The following is a 14,697-nucleotide window of genomic DNA, read 5'->3' as shown; positions in this document are numbered from 1 at the left end:
TAATACTAATTTTTTTCGTTTCAATACTTTGCATTTATGCTAATGTTCTAATTTATATTGATAGGGATAGTTATATATATATATTAATTTATTTATCATAAGGTATAATAATAGAGTAATCACTATTAATTTTAAATTTTAAAGATTTGAGGTATAAATATATTATATTTAGAATAGTTAAAAAATAAAATATAAATATATTAATAAAATTTCATATTATAGTTTGTTTTAATAATTATAAATAATATGAAATATAAAATGCGTTATTATTATATGATTATATATATAATCTAGTAAAATACCAATAATTAATATTAAATATTGCCATATTATGAAACCTTCATATAATTAAATATTAATATTAATTTTATTGAGAAGGCAAACCATAATTAATTTTCTTTGAACTAATAATATTTATATTAGATTATTATATATACACAAACTTATAAATATATACTTTAAATACAATGTTTTTACGAAATAATATATATGTTTTAAAATGTTATACTTTAAAACACTGAAACAAGGAAAATTATTAATTGGTTTAAAGTATTCTTCGTGAGTGCGTTAATTATCTCATTGTAGCATACGGTGATATACCACTAGTAACAATAATAATAATAGATTAATATGTTATTAAATACGAACAAATATATTATGTTTATTTGATATACTTATATGGGTATAAATCCATTATACATATTCTTATACATTTGATAATATTATAATGCACGTATAAAAAATCATATGAAATATTATAAAATTTATTTAATTAAGCTTTAATTCGATAATATTAGAATTAAAACTACCAAGAAAAATAATATTAATAATTATAATCTTCTTAAAAATATTGTTTTTCATCAAAAAACTAAACATAGTTTATTATAAAATATAAAATCAAACTATATATTTAGAAAAGTAATAATTATAAGTTATTTTTAATGTATACATGAATTGAAAGTTTTAATGGTATAAAATATAAAATATAATTAAACTATGAGAATAAGTAAATTTTATATGGCTATAGGTTTGTCTTACAAAACATACTTCCCTTATCTCTCCTCTCAAAGTGCAATATACCAACCTAATACACATAGTTTTCTATTATACTTTAAAATTTGCATCAACACTTATTTATATGTTATATATTTAATATATAATAATTATTATTTTAAAAACGATTTACATTCAAAGGTTTATTTAAGCTTATAAATAGCATAATAAGCATGAATTTAGTGATAATGTCGTTTTAAACCGTGGAAAAGATGTGCAAAATACATTATAAAATCACCCAATGAGGTGTATTTTTAAATTGAAGTATATAGAAATAAAAATAAAGTTATTGAACTCATTAAGATGGATTATGAACTTATTTATATTAAATAAAAAAAATATTAAAATTATGTATATCAATTAAAAAAGGGAATAATGCAACTTATTTTACAAATGTTGTAATTTTAGAAAAAACTGTATTATATATTATAAGAAACAAGCATATAAATATTTAAAATATATTAGAAAATATATATTTATATATTTTTAAGGATTAATTAATAATAGGATTTTTCATTTTTTAGATTTATACAGCATTTAAGTTTTAGAAGGGCAATCATTAAAACATAAGATATATATATATTCCTTTTCTATGTTCAAACATACTTTGAATTCATTATAAAAGTATATTCATTTTTATAATAAAGTTATACCATATTTTATTAATAATAGTTTTTTTGTATAAAATGTATCATATCTATATTTAATCAAAAGTGTATTGAACAATCTTATATTTAAGGTGAATTAGCTAATTATCATAAATATAAATGTAACTTTTCTTTAGTAATAATATTATTTTATTACTCTATATTAATTTAATTATTTAAAATTTTATAATATATTTAACTATAGATAGTTTCTATATATAGGGTTAAGGTATTCGCGTCACATATTTGGGTCAGTGTATATAAAAACAGCATGACTCTATTCAATTTACAAATCAAAAATAAAATCCCATTATAATGAATGACTATGTGGTATATGCATTTTTTATATTGTATTACATATAAATATCATTAAACTTTATTTTAATAAGATTTGCAATCATTCGCGTTTTTATTAATTGTTTTTAAATGCTTTCTTAGTGTAGAAGACTCATTGCTGTAAAGAACTCGATATCCGATAAATTAGACAAGAATGAAAGCTATCAAATTATTATTAATGATACAACTTTAAATGGGTATTGTACTAATAACAAATGTAGTAGTAACCTCGAAAAAATTAATGCTGGATGTTTATTTTTGTTTGATGCATTTTTTAAGGATTCTTCTGTATTTAATTATCATAATAGTATCAATATTGTTGAATATGTTATCATATGGTTAAGTTATATGTTAAACCTAAAGAAAAGTGAAGTAAATATAAGCAATCTAAAATATTTTTATGATACATATATAAATGGTGGAAATAATTATAAAAATTCTATAACTTATATTGAGGGGTATAGTAGTTATAAGGAACTTATAGATAAAACAAATATGATGAGCATGAATATTAATGATATATCTAAATTTTATGATGCATTTATATTATTATGTGAAATGTATATTGAATTTGATGAAAAAAGTCCAAATTGCAATAAATATTCGGGAAAAGCTAAAGAATTTGTTGAAAAATATAAAAAACTTAAGGAAGATTCTAATATTACTGGAAATAGCTCATATAATAAATTATTGTCTACACTATCAAATGATTATGATAATTTTAAAAAGAAATGTAGTAGTGTTAATTGTAAAGATTTTCCACTCCTTCAAGAGATAAAAACAACACAACCTCATGTACAAAGTTCTAAACAAATTCCTGAACAAACTGTAGAAACTTCTGAACAAATCCCTGAGCAAACTGTACAAACTATACAAAAATTAGAACAGATTTCTGAAGTTGCATCATCAAGTTCATCGATAGGAAACAAATTATTTACAGTTTTATCGATATTTGGTGCAATAGCATTTTTTTTAGGAATTGGATATAAGGTAAATAATAAGGAATTAAAAAATGATTTTCATTATATATATGCAAACATTAACAAAAATATCATACGTTTATTAACGCTTTATATTAGTATTCCTTATTTGGATTTCGGAAACGACCCCAAAAACAGCATTTAAGAGGAAAGTTAAAAAAGTAAAGAAGAGAATGAATCATTAATATATTTTAAGAAACTGCCTATTGAGGAGTAATTTTTGCATTATTTTTATATAGTTTTTATATTGTAGGACCCATATTCGGGTTAGGGTTAAACGTTATATATTTATTTAATTTTTTATAATTGAACACTAATTTAACATATGTACTATATCCGTATGTTTAGTTTCGAGAATAAGTTCAAAAGACCAAATATTCACCCCCAAAATGGATATAACCATTAATGTGAAAGGGGTTGTATAACATATTTTCCATAAAGCATAATATATACAATTGAGTATTCATGTCGATTTAATATGATTAAAATAAAATGTCTATATTGCATATATTAATATAGATATTGATTATATATGAATTCATATTAGTCTATATGGTAATTGCCTATTATATAAGCCTTGATAACCCATAGCTATATTGAATTATGCATATCATAATATGTTTCTTTATTTGGTGAAATTTTATTTAATAAAACATATGATTTATATCATATTTATTTTTATTTAAATTGTGTTATCCAACTTAACTGTAATAATATAGGATCATAAAATATAGATCCATGGAATATTGATCGAAAATCGACAATATAACATAGTCTATAAAATATTATTATGCTTCTACATTTTTTGAAGTTTTAATTGTAGTTATTATTATCTTTTTTATTTCCTATAAATTTGTATTACAATTAATTAGTACTAATAAAAGTTGATTTATGCGCCATAATTTATTTATAATAAGGTATAATAATATATTAATCACTATTAATTTATAAATTTGATAGTTTTGAGGTATAAATAAATTATATTTTAAAATAGTTAAAATATTAATAAAATTTAATGTTGTAATACTTATAAACAATTCGATATATAAAATTAGCGCTATTGTACTAATATATATAATATTGTATCAATGACCAAGCACAGAAATATGTTAAATTTGGGAAGCATATACAAATATATATTAATGCAAAGTATATAGAACATGTATGTAATAATTAATATAATTTTAACTAATAATATTTTTATTATGTTACTATATATATACAAAATATAAATCTATAATTTAAATATAGTGTTTTTACAATATGATATACCTTCTAAAATATATAGTTTAAAACAATAAAATGCGAAAATATTCTTCATTGATTTAAAGGATTTTTATTGAGTGCATTAATTGTTTCGTTGTACTATACATTAATATACCACAGTATCATAATAGTAATAACAATAGATAAAGTATTAAATACGAAAAAATAATTAAATTAATTTGATCCGAATACATTGATATATATTATTAAGTTTGTAATAAGTTTAAAATTATATGCACAAAACATCAAATGAAATGTTATAACACTTATTTAAGTAAGCTTTAATTCGACAATATTAGAATTAACGGTGCCAAGCAAAATAATATTAATAATTATATAGTCTTCTTAAAAATATTGTTTTTCATCATAAAATTAAACATAGTTTATTACAAAATATAAAAGCAAACTATATATTTAAAAAATAATTCTAAGGAGTTTTTAATGTATACATGAATTGAAAGTTTTAATGGTAGAAAACATAAAATATAATTAAACTATGTGGAATAAATAAAACTTATATGGCTACATCATTGTCTTAAAAAAGCATACTTCCCTTATCTCTCCTCTCTAAGTGCAATATACCAACCTAATTACACATAGTTTTCTATTATACTTTAAAATTTGCATTAATACTTATTTATGTGTTATATATTTAATATTTACTAAGTATTATTTTAAAAAAATTATATTTAAAGGCTTATTTAAACTTATAAATAACATAATAAATATGGTTTTAATGCTAATTGCCGTTTTAAAGCATGGAAAAAATGTGCAAAATATACTATAAAATCACTCAATAATGTATATTTCTAAATTGAATTATATAGGAATAAAAATAAAATTATTGGGCTCATTAAGATGGATTATGAACTTATTTATGTTAAATACAAATCATATTAAAATTAAGCATATGCAATTAAAAAAGGGAACAATGCAACTTATTTTATAAATCTTATAATTTTAGAAAAGTTTATATTATATATTATAAGAAACAAGTATATAAAAATTTAATATATTCCTTTTCTCTGTTCAAACATACTTTAAATTCATTATAAAAGTATATTCATTTTTATAATAAAGTTATGTCAGATGCTAGTATGAATAACATTTTTGGTATAGCATTCATTATATATATATATTTAATTAAAATGTATTTAGCAACCCCATGTTTAAGGTAATTTAGCTAATTATCATAAACGGAAATAGAACGTTTCTTTACTAATAATATCGTTTTATTATGTATAATAATTTAATTATTAAAAAGTTATAATATATTTAACTACAAACAGTTGTTATATATAGGGTTGAAGTATTTGCGTCACATATTGGGGGCAACGTATACACAACAGAATGATTTAACTCAATTTACAAATCTAAAATGAAATTTCATCATAATGGATACAAATCTGGTATATTCATTTTTTAATATTAATAATTTCCTTTAATTTTTTGATATTGTATTATATATAAATATCATTAAACTTTATTTTAATAAAATTTTCAATAATGCATATTTATAATAATTTTTTTAAATGATTATTTAGTGTAATAACTTCATTTATGTAACGACGAATTTAGAATATGATTCGAATAATAAAAATTATAAATTTAATGATGATACGCATTTCAAAACCTATTGTACTAATAGTAGTTGTGATAGTGATCTCGAAAAAGTTAATGCTGGATGTTTATATTTTTTTAAAGAATTCTTTGGGAGTTCTGAGTTGTTTAAGTCTGTTGCAAAAAGTAACATTGATACTGTTGAATACATTATGATATGGTTAAGTTATATGCTGAGCCTAAAGAATAATGACCCACAACTCACCAATCTAGAACATTTTTATAAAACATATATAGAGGGTACTGGTAATTATAAAGAGACTATAGCGAATGTTACGGAATATAAAAATTATAAGGATCTTATAGATACAAAAAAATATTATTTGAAAATGGATAATAATATTATATTTAAATTTTATGATGCATTTAAATTATTATGTGAAATGTATTCTGCATTTGATGGAAGCACGTCAAATTGCACAAACTGTTCGGGGAAAGCTAATCAATTTGTTGAAGAATATAAAAATCTTAAAGAAAATTCTAGTGTTACTAAAAATAGTTCATATAGTAAAGTGTTATCTATTTTATCAACTGATTATAATAGCTTAAAAAATAAATGTAACGATACCTTATCCTTTCCATCGATAGAAACAACACAAAATACTACAAAAATTACTGAACAAACTGTACAAAATTCTGCACAAACATCTGAAGTTACATCAAGTTCGTCAATAGGAGACAAATTAATTCCAGTTTTATCGATATTTGGTGCAATAGCATTTTTTTTAGGAATTGGATATAAGGTAAATAATAATCCAATTAAAATATATTCAACACCAAGTAATTTATGAATACAAGTAAATTATACATTTTTTTTTAATTTTTATATTAGTATTCATTATTTAAGTCTCGAAAACGATCTCGAAAACATCATTTAAGAGAAAAGCTAAAAAATAAAGAAGAAACTGGATAATTAATATATGACCCCGAGAATAGCGATCAATATATTTTAGATATTTTTATATTTGAAAATAACAAAATTTTGATAATAATTTTTGCATAATTTTTATATAGTTTTTATGTTGTGGGTCAGGGTTATGTTTGTGGATCCCATATTCGGGTTAGGGTCAAGTATTACATTGCATTTAATTTTGCATAATTTGAACACTAATTAAACATATATATATTATATCCGTACGTTTAATATCGAGATGAAAACCAAACATGCACCCCAAAGGGGTTCTTCCATTAATATGAAAAGGGCTACATCACATTTTTTCATAAGTTATAATATATATAATTGAGTGTTCATGCCGATTTAACATGATTAAAAAAAATGTCTATATTGTGTATATTAATATAGATATTGACTATATATATATGAAGCCGTATTATGCTATATCATAATTCCTATTATATAAATTTTTTTAATCTATGGTTATATCAAATTTTGTATAACACAACATGTTTCTTTATTTGATGAAACATTTTATTTAGTAAAACTTATTAGTATCATATTTATGTTGATTCAAATCATATTTTTATAACCGAACAGTATAATATTATTATATATGAAGGTATAAATTATAATTAGATTCATTTGGTACAACTGTTTACACTACAATATTTATTCATATTAATACGTGTTTTTAAGATTAATTAAACACATTACCAATATATAATAGATAATCATAAAATATCGATCGATATTCGACAACACAACGTTGTCTATAAAAGGCATTTTATGCATCTAACATTTTAGTAATACATAAAAAATGCACTATAGATATATTATAATAAATTTATAAATTATAAATATATATAATACTCACTTTTTTCATTTCAATAATTTACATTTATGGTAATGTCTAATTTATATTGATAGAACTACTTATATATATATTAATTTATCATAAGGTATAATAATAGATTAATCACTATTAATTTTTTAATTTGATATTTTTGAGGTATATATAAACTGGAAATATATTATAATTAGTTATTTGAAAAAAAATAAGCATATTAATAAAGTTTAATATTATATTTTGTTTTAACAATTATAAATAATATGGTAGGTACAATGCATTATTATTATATACCTATACATATAAACTAGTAAAATACTCTACGAATAATTAATATTGAAATATTGTATTATTGCGAAAACTTCATATAATTAAATATTTTTTTTTCGAAAAGACACATACTAATACATTATAAAGGTATCATTTTTATATATTTTTTAAAGATCCATTTTGGGATATGTTGTTTTATATTATAAAAAATCGGATAGAGAAAAGGTTAAAGACTCAATTAATGTTAAATATCTTTTTATTATTCCATATTAGCATATATTATATTATCATTGTTTAATGAATCATCATTTTTAAATTTAAAATAGCACTGTTTTATCATAAAATTAATAAAATATAGAATTTTTAATAAATTATTTGAATGTATATACATTGATAAGTATAGCAGTATAATATATAAGATAAAAAATGACTATGTAGAACATGTACGAATATTTATCTAAATTTATATATTAAAAGAGCAAATATATCTTATCTCTCTCCTCTTGAAGGGCAATATAGCAACCTAATTAAACATAGTTTTTTATTATACTTTAAAATTTGCATTAATAGTTATTTATGTGTTAATATTTAATATTTACTAAGCATTATTTTAAAAATAATATGCATGCAAAGACTTATTTAAACTTATAAATAGTTTAATAAATGCGGTTCAGTGCTAATTGTCGTTTTAAACCGTGGAAAAGGTGTGCAAACTATATTATAAAATCACCCAATAAAGTATAATTATAAATTGAAGTATATAATAATAAAAATAAAGTTATCGGACTCATTAAAATGGATAAGAATTTATCTATATTAAATAAAATGGTGGTATATAATATTAGAAATAACTATATAAATATTTAATATAATTTAAAAAATTACTATTTATATACTTTTAAGGATATAGTAATAATAATTTTTTTAATTTTTTATATTTGTGCAGTATTTAAGTTTCAGGATATTGTTTATGTTCTATATTAAAGCATATGTATAAGAAGATATATTTTAAATTCATTATAAAAGTATATTAATTTTTATAATAATGCTCATATGAGTGTTATTAAGGATAACAACTTATGCAAAATTGTATTATATATATACATGATAAAACATTTATTAAACCCCTCCAAAACAAGATAATTTATCTAACTACCATAAAAGTATATATTGTTCCATATTATCTTTAAATTCATATTAAGAATAATAAAAATAATTTTATTTACAGAAAGTTGTTGTATATAGGGTTAAATAATTGTATTACTTATTTTAGTATATATATAATATGATATCTCCTTAACTTAGAAACTATAAATTATATTCATCATAATGGATGATACTCTAGTATGTACATTTGTTTATATTATATTTCCTATAATCTTCATTAATTTTTATTTTAATATAATTTTCTTAATACATATTTTTATCATTTTTTTTAAATGGTTTCTTAGTGTCAAAACTTTGATGTTTTGAGGTATTATTTAACAGATGAATTAGGGGGAACCACAAGATATGAATTTAATCAAATTACAAATTTCAATAAGTACTGCCCTAGTGGAAACTGCAATAATGATCTCGAAAAAATTACAATTGGATTTTTATGGTTACTTGAACAATGTTTTTCTACATCCGTAAGTAAAAAGCATAATGAAAATAATACTAATGCATATTTTATATATATTATATTATGGTTAAGTCACAAGTTAAATCAAATAACAGGTCACAATTCCACCACAATAAACGATTTTTATAATGAACATGTAAAAAATAGTGGTAAATATAGTAATTTTATAAGTGATTCCAGTAGATATACAGATCTTAAGGAATTCATAGATGAACGAAAAGATTTGTTGAATATTAATATTGAAGATCTGTCTAAATTTTATGATGTATCCAAATTAATATGTAGTATGTATGGTAATGTTGCAAAGAATGAAAAAGGCGCCACCCTGTCAAATAATGCGAATAATTTTGTTAACAAATATACAACCCTTAACAATGACTGTAATATTAAAGGTACCGTACGTAGTAAAATATTTTCTACTTTATCAACTGATTATGATAATATAAAAAATGAATGTAAAGATGCTCAATGTAGCAATTTTCCAATCCTTCCAGCGATAAAAACAACACAAAATGCTACAAATGGTCCTAAACAAGCTTCTGAAACTATTTCTATAACTAATTCTATAAAAACTTCTTCACAAACATCTGAAGTTACATCATCAAGTTCGTCGATAGGAAACAAATTATTTACAGTTTTATCGATATTTGGTGCAATAGCATTTTTTTTAGGAATTTCTTATAAGGTAAATAATAAGGAGTTAAAAAATGATTTTCATTATATATATGCAAATGTTAACAAACAAATCATATGCTTCTTAACGTTTTATATTAGTATTCGCTATTTGGACGTCGGAAACGAGCTCAAAAACAATATTTAAGAGAAAAAATAAAAAATATAAAGAAGAGAATGAATCATTAATATATGATTCGACGATAGTGATTATTTCAGGAATAGTAATAATGATTTATATATTTTAAGAAACTGTCTATTGAGAAGTAATTTTTCATAATTTTTATATAGTTTTTACGTTGTGGGACCCATATTCGGGTTAGGGCTATGTATTATATTGCATTTAATTTTTTATAACTTGAACACTAATTTAATATATGTACTATACCCGTATGTTTAATTTCGAGAAGTAATTCAAAAGACCAAATATTCAACCCAAAAATGGATATAACCATTAATGTAAAAGGGGTTGTATAACATATTTTCCATAAAGTATAATATATACAATTGAGTGTTCATTCCGATTTAATATGATTAAAATAAAATATCTATATTGCATATATTAATATAGATATTGACTATATATGAATTCATATTATTCTATATGACAATTGTCTATTATATAAAACTTGCTAATCAGAAACTACATTGAATTATGCATATCATAATATGTTTTTTTATTTGATGAAAATTTTATTTAATAAAACATATGATTTATATCATATTTATTTTTATTTAAATCGTGTTATCCAACTGAACTATAATAATAGATAATCATAAAATATCGGTCGATATTCGACAATACAACGTTATCTATAAAAATCATTTTATGCATCTAACATTTTAGTAATACATAAAAAATGCATTATAGATATATTATAAGTTTATAAATTATAAATATATATAATACTAATTTTTTTCATTTCAATACTTTGCATTTATGCTAATGTTCTAATTTATATTGATAGGAATAGTTATATATATATATATTAATTTATCATAAGGTATAATAATATATTAATCACTATTAATTTTAAATTTTAAAGATTTGAGGTATAAATAAATTATATTTTAAAATAGTTAAAAAATAAAATATAAGTATATTAATAAATTTCATGTTATAGTTTGTTTTAATAATTATAAATAATATGATAGATAAAATGAGTTATTATATGACTATACATATAATCTAGCAAAATACCAATAAATAAAATTGAAATATTGTTTTATTGTGAAAACTTCATATAATTAAATATGAATATTAATTTTATAGAAAAGACACATAATAATACATTATAAAGGCATCAATGTTATATATTTGCTAAAGATCCAATTTGGGATTTGTAGTTTTATATTATAATAAATTGGATAAATATAGAAAGGGTTAAAGACACAATTAATGTTAAATGCCATTTTATTATTCCATATTAACGCGTATTATATTATCATTGTTTAATGAATCATCATTTTAAAATTTAAAATAGCACTGTTTTATCATAAAATTAATAAAATATAGAATTTTTAATAAATTATTTGAATGTATATCATTGATAACTATACCAATAAAATATATAATATAAAACTATACAATTCAGAACATTTGGCGGATATTTATCTTAATTTATATATTAAAGAGCAAATATATCTTATCTCTCTCCTCTTAAAGTGCAGCATAACAATTTAATCAAACATAGTTTTCTATTATACTTTAAAATTTGCATCAATAGTTATTTATGTGCTAATATTTACTATATATTATTTTAAAAGCAATTTACATTCAAAGGGTTATTTAAGCTTGTAAATAGTATAATAAATACGGTTTCAGTGCTAATTGCCGTTTTAAACCATGGGAAAGATGTGCAGAATGTATTATAAAATTACCCAATAAGGTATATTTTAAAATTGATGTATGTATTAATAAAATTAGAGCTATTGAATTTATTAAAATGGATTATGGATTTATCCATATTAAATAAAAATAATATTAAAATTATGTATATGCAATTAAAAAAGGGAACAATGCAACTTATTTTATAAATGTTATAATTTTAGAAAAAACAGTATTATACATTATAAGAAAAAAATATATAAAAATTTAATATATTTTAAAAAACGATTATTTATATACTTTTAAGGATTATAGTAATAATAGAACTTTTTATTTGTTAGATATATACAGTATTTAAGTTTTAGAAGGGTAATCATTAAAACATAAGATATACATATATTCATTTTCTATGTTCAAGCATACTTTAAATTCTTTATAAAAGTATGTTAATTTTTATAATAAAGTTATACCATATTTTATTAATAATAGTTTTTTTGTATAAAATGTATCATATCTATATTTAATCAAAAGTGTATTGAATAACCCTATATTTAAGGTGAATTAGCTAATTATAACAAACAGGAATAGAACGTTTCTTTACTAATAATATTGATTTATTATGCATAATAATTTAATTATTAAAAAACTATAATAAATTTAACTACAAACAGTTGTTATATATAGGGTTAAAGCATTTGCGTCACATATTGGGGATAAGATATATCAAACAACATGATTTTACTCAATTTACAAATTTAAAATGAAATTTCATCACAATGGATGCCGAAATAGTATATGCATTTTTTAATACTAATAATTTCCTTTACATTTTTTGATATTGTATTATATATAAATATCATTAAACTTTATTTTAACAAAATTTTCAATAATGCACATTTCTAATAATTGTTTTTAAATATTTTTTTTAGTGTAAGAACTTCCTTTTAGTAAGGACGAACTTTCCCGATCAATTGGACAGTGATGGAGAGTATAAATTTAAAGATGATGGGCATTTCAAAAAGTATTGTTCTGGTAACAACTGTAGTAGTAATCTCGAAAAAGTTAATGCTGGATGTTTGTATTTCTTTGATGAATTCTTTAAGGATTCTTCTGTGTTTAAGTCTGTTGCAAATAGTAACATCGATATTGTTGATTACATTATAATATGGTTAAGTTATATGTTAAACCTAAAGGAAAATGACTATAATAACAGTCTAAATCATTTTTATACTACATATATAAATAATGAAAAGTATAAAAAGCCTATAACTGGTGTTACGGAATATAATAGTTATAAGGATCTTATAGATAAAAAGCACGATTTGACGAAAGTGGATATTAAAGATATATCTAAATTTTATGATGCATTTAAAACATTATGTGAAATTTATTCTGCATTTGATGAAAACACGTCAAATTGCACAAAATGTTCGGATAAAGCTAATAAATTTGTTAAAAAATATCAAGAACTTGATGGAGATTCTAATAATACTGAAGGCACTTCCTACAGTAAAATATTGTCTACATTATCAACTGATTATAATAATTTAAAAAATAAATGTAGCAATATTCCAACCCTTCCAGAGGTAAACACATCACAAAATACTCCAAAAAGTCCTGGACAAAATTCTGCACAAACATCTGAAGTTACACCATTAAGTTCGTCGATAGGAAACAAATTAATTCCAGTTTTATTGATATTTAGTGCAATAGCATTTTTTTTAGGAATTTTTTATAAGGTAAATAATAATCCAATTAAAATATATTCAGCACCAAGTAATTTATGAATATAAGTAAATTATACATTTTTTTAAATTTTTATATTAGTATTCATTATTTAAGTCTCGGAAACGAGCTCAAAAACAATATTTAAGAGAAAAGCTAAAAAATAAAGAAGAAAATGGATCATTAATATAAGATTCTAAAAGAGTGACAAGTTTAGGAATAGTAATAATGATTGATATATGTTAAGAAATTGCCTATTTCGAAGTAATTTTTTACCATAATTTTTATATAGTTTTTATGTGATGGGTCAAGTTTATGTTTGTGGAGCACGTATATGAGCTAGAGTTAAGTATTATATTGCATTTAATTTTGTATAATTTGAACAATAATTAAACATATAAGCTATATCCGTATGTTTAATATCGAGATGAAGTCCAAAAATGCACCCCCAAAGGGGTATTTGCATTAATATGAAAAGGGCCACATCATATTTTTTCATAACTTATAATATATATAATTGAGTGTTCATGCCGATTTAATATGGTTAAAAAAAATGTCTATATTGTATATATTAATATAATGTTGGTTATATATGAATTCATATTATGCTACATCATAATTGCCTATTATATAATTTTTTTTAATCTATGGTTATATCAAATTATGTATAACACAACATGTTTCTTTATTTGATGAAAATTCTATTTAGTAAAACTTATTAGTATCATATTTATGTTGATTCAAATCGTATTTTTATAACGAACAATATAATATCATTATATATGAAGGTATAAATTATAATTAGATTCATTTGAAACAATTGTCTACACTACAATATATATTCATATTAATATGTGTTTTTAAGATAAAATAAACATATTACCAATATATAATAGATATTCATAAAATATAGATTCATAAAATATCGATT

At 20.8% G+C, this 14,697-nt stretch overlaps 4 protein-coding genes across 4 annotated transcripts; all 4 read left to right on the top strand.

The window, feature by feature from the left end:
- Nucleotides 1–2,015: 2,015 nt before the first annotated feature.
- PBANKA_0700200 (BIR protein) lies at nucleotides 2,016–3,181 on the top strand (the record flags this gene model as incomplete). The annotated part of the gene is made up of 3 exons (XM_034563895.1): nucleotides 2,016–2,030; nucleotides 2,139–3,026; nucleotides 3,116–3,181. The coding sequence occupies 3 exons, from the start codon at nucleotides 2,016–2,018 to the stop codon at nucleotides 3,179–3,181; spliced, it is 969 nt and encodes a 322-aa protein (XP_034420746.1).
- A 2,495-nt stretch (nucleotides 3,182–5,676) lies between these two features.
- PBANKA_0700100 (BIR protein) lies at nucleotides 5,677–6,815 on the top strand (the record flags this gene model as incomplete). The annotated part of the gene is made up of 3 exons (XM_034563894.1): nucleotides 5,677–5,691; nucleotides 5,827–6,645; nucleotides 6,735–6,815. 3 exons carry the CDS (start codon nucleotides 5,677–5,679, stop codon nucleotides 6,813–6,815), a joined length of 915 nt encoding a protein of 304 aa, XP_034420745.1.
- Nucleotides 6,816–9,246: 2,431 nt separating this feature from the next.
- On the top strand, nucleotides 9,247–10,402 carry PBANKA_0700081 (BIR protein; the record flags this gene model as incomplete). Its single annotated transcript, XM_034563893.1, has 3 exons — nucleotides 9,247–9,261; nucleotides 9,369–10,226; nucleotides 10,316–10,402. 3 exons carry the CDS (start codon nucleotides 9,247–9,249, stop codon nucleotides 10,400–10,402), a joined length of 960 nt encoding a protein of 319 aa, XP_034420744.1.
- Nucleotides 10,403–12,817: 2,415 nt separating this feature from the next.
- Nucleotides 12,818–13,958, top strand: PBANKA_0700071 (BIR protein; the record flags this gene model as incomplete). Its single annotated transcript, XM_034563892.1, has 3 exons — nucleotides 12,818–12,832; nucleotides 12,971–13,780; nucleotides 13,869–13,958. The coding sequence occupies 3 exons, from the start codon at nucleotides 12,818–12,820 to the stop codon at nucleotides 13,956–13,958; spliced, it is 915 nt and encodes a 304-aa protein (XP_034420743.1).
- Nucleotides 13,959–14,697: the final 739 nt, after the last annotated feature.

This window comes from Plasmodium berghei (genome assembly GCF_900002375.2).
Source record: "Plasmodium berghei ANKA genome assembly, chromosome: 7".
In the NCBI taxonomy this organism is placed as follows: domain Eukaryota; phylum Apicomplexa; class Aconoidasida; order Haemosporida; family Plasmodiidae; genus Plasmodium; species Plasmodium berghei.
This window is presented reverse-complemented; position numbering and strand designations above follow the sequence as displayed.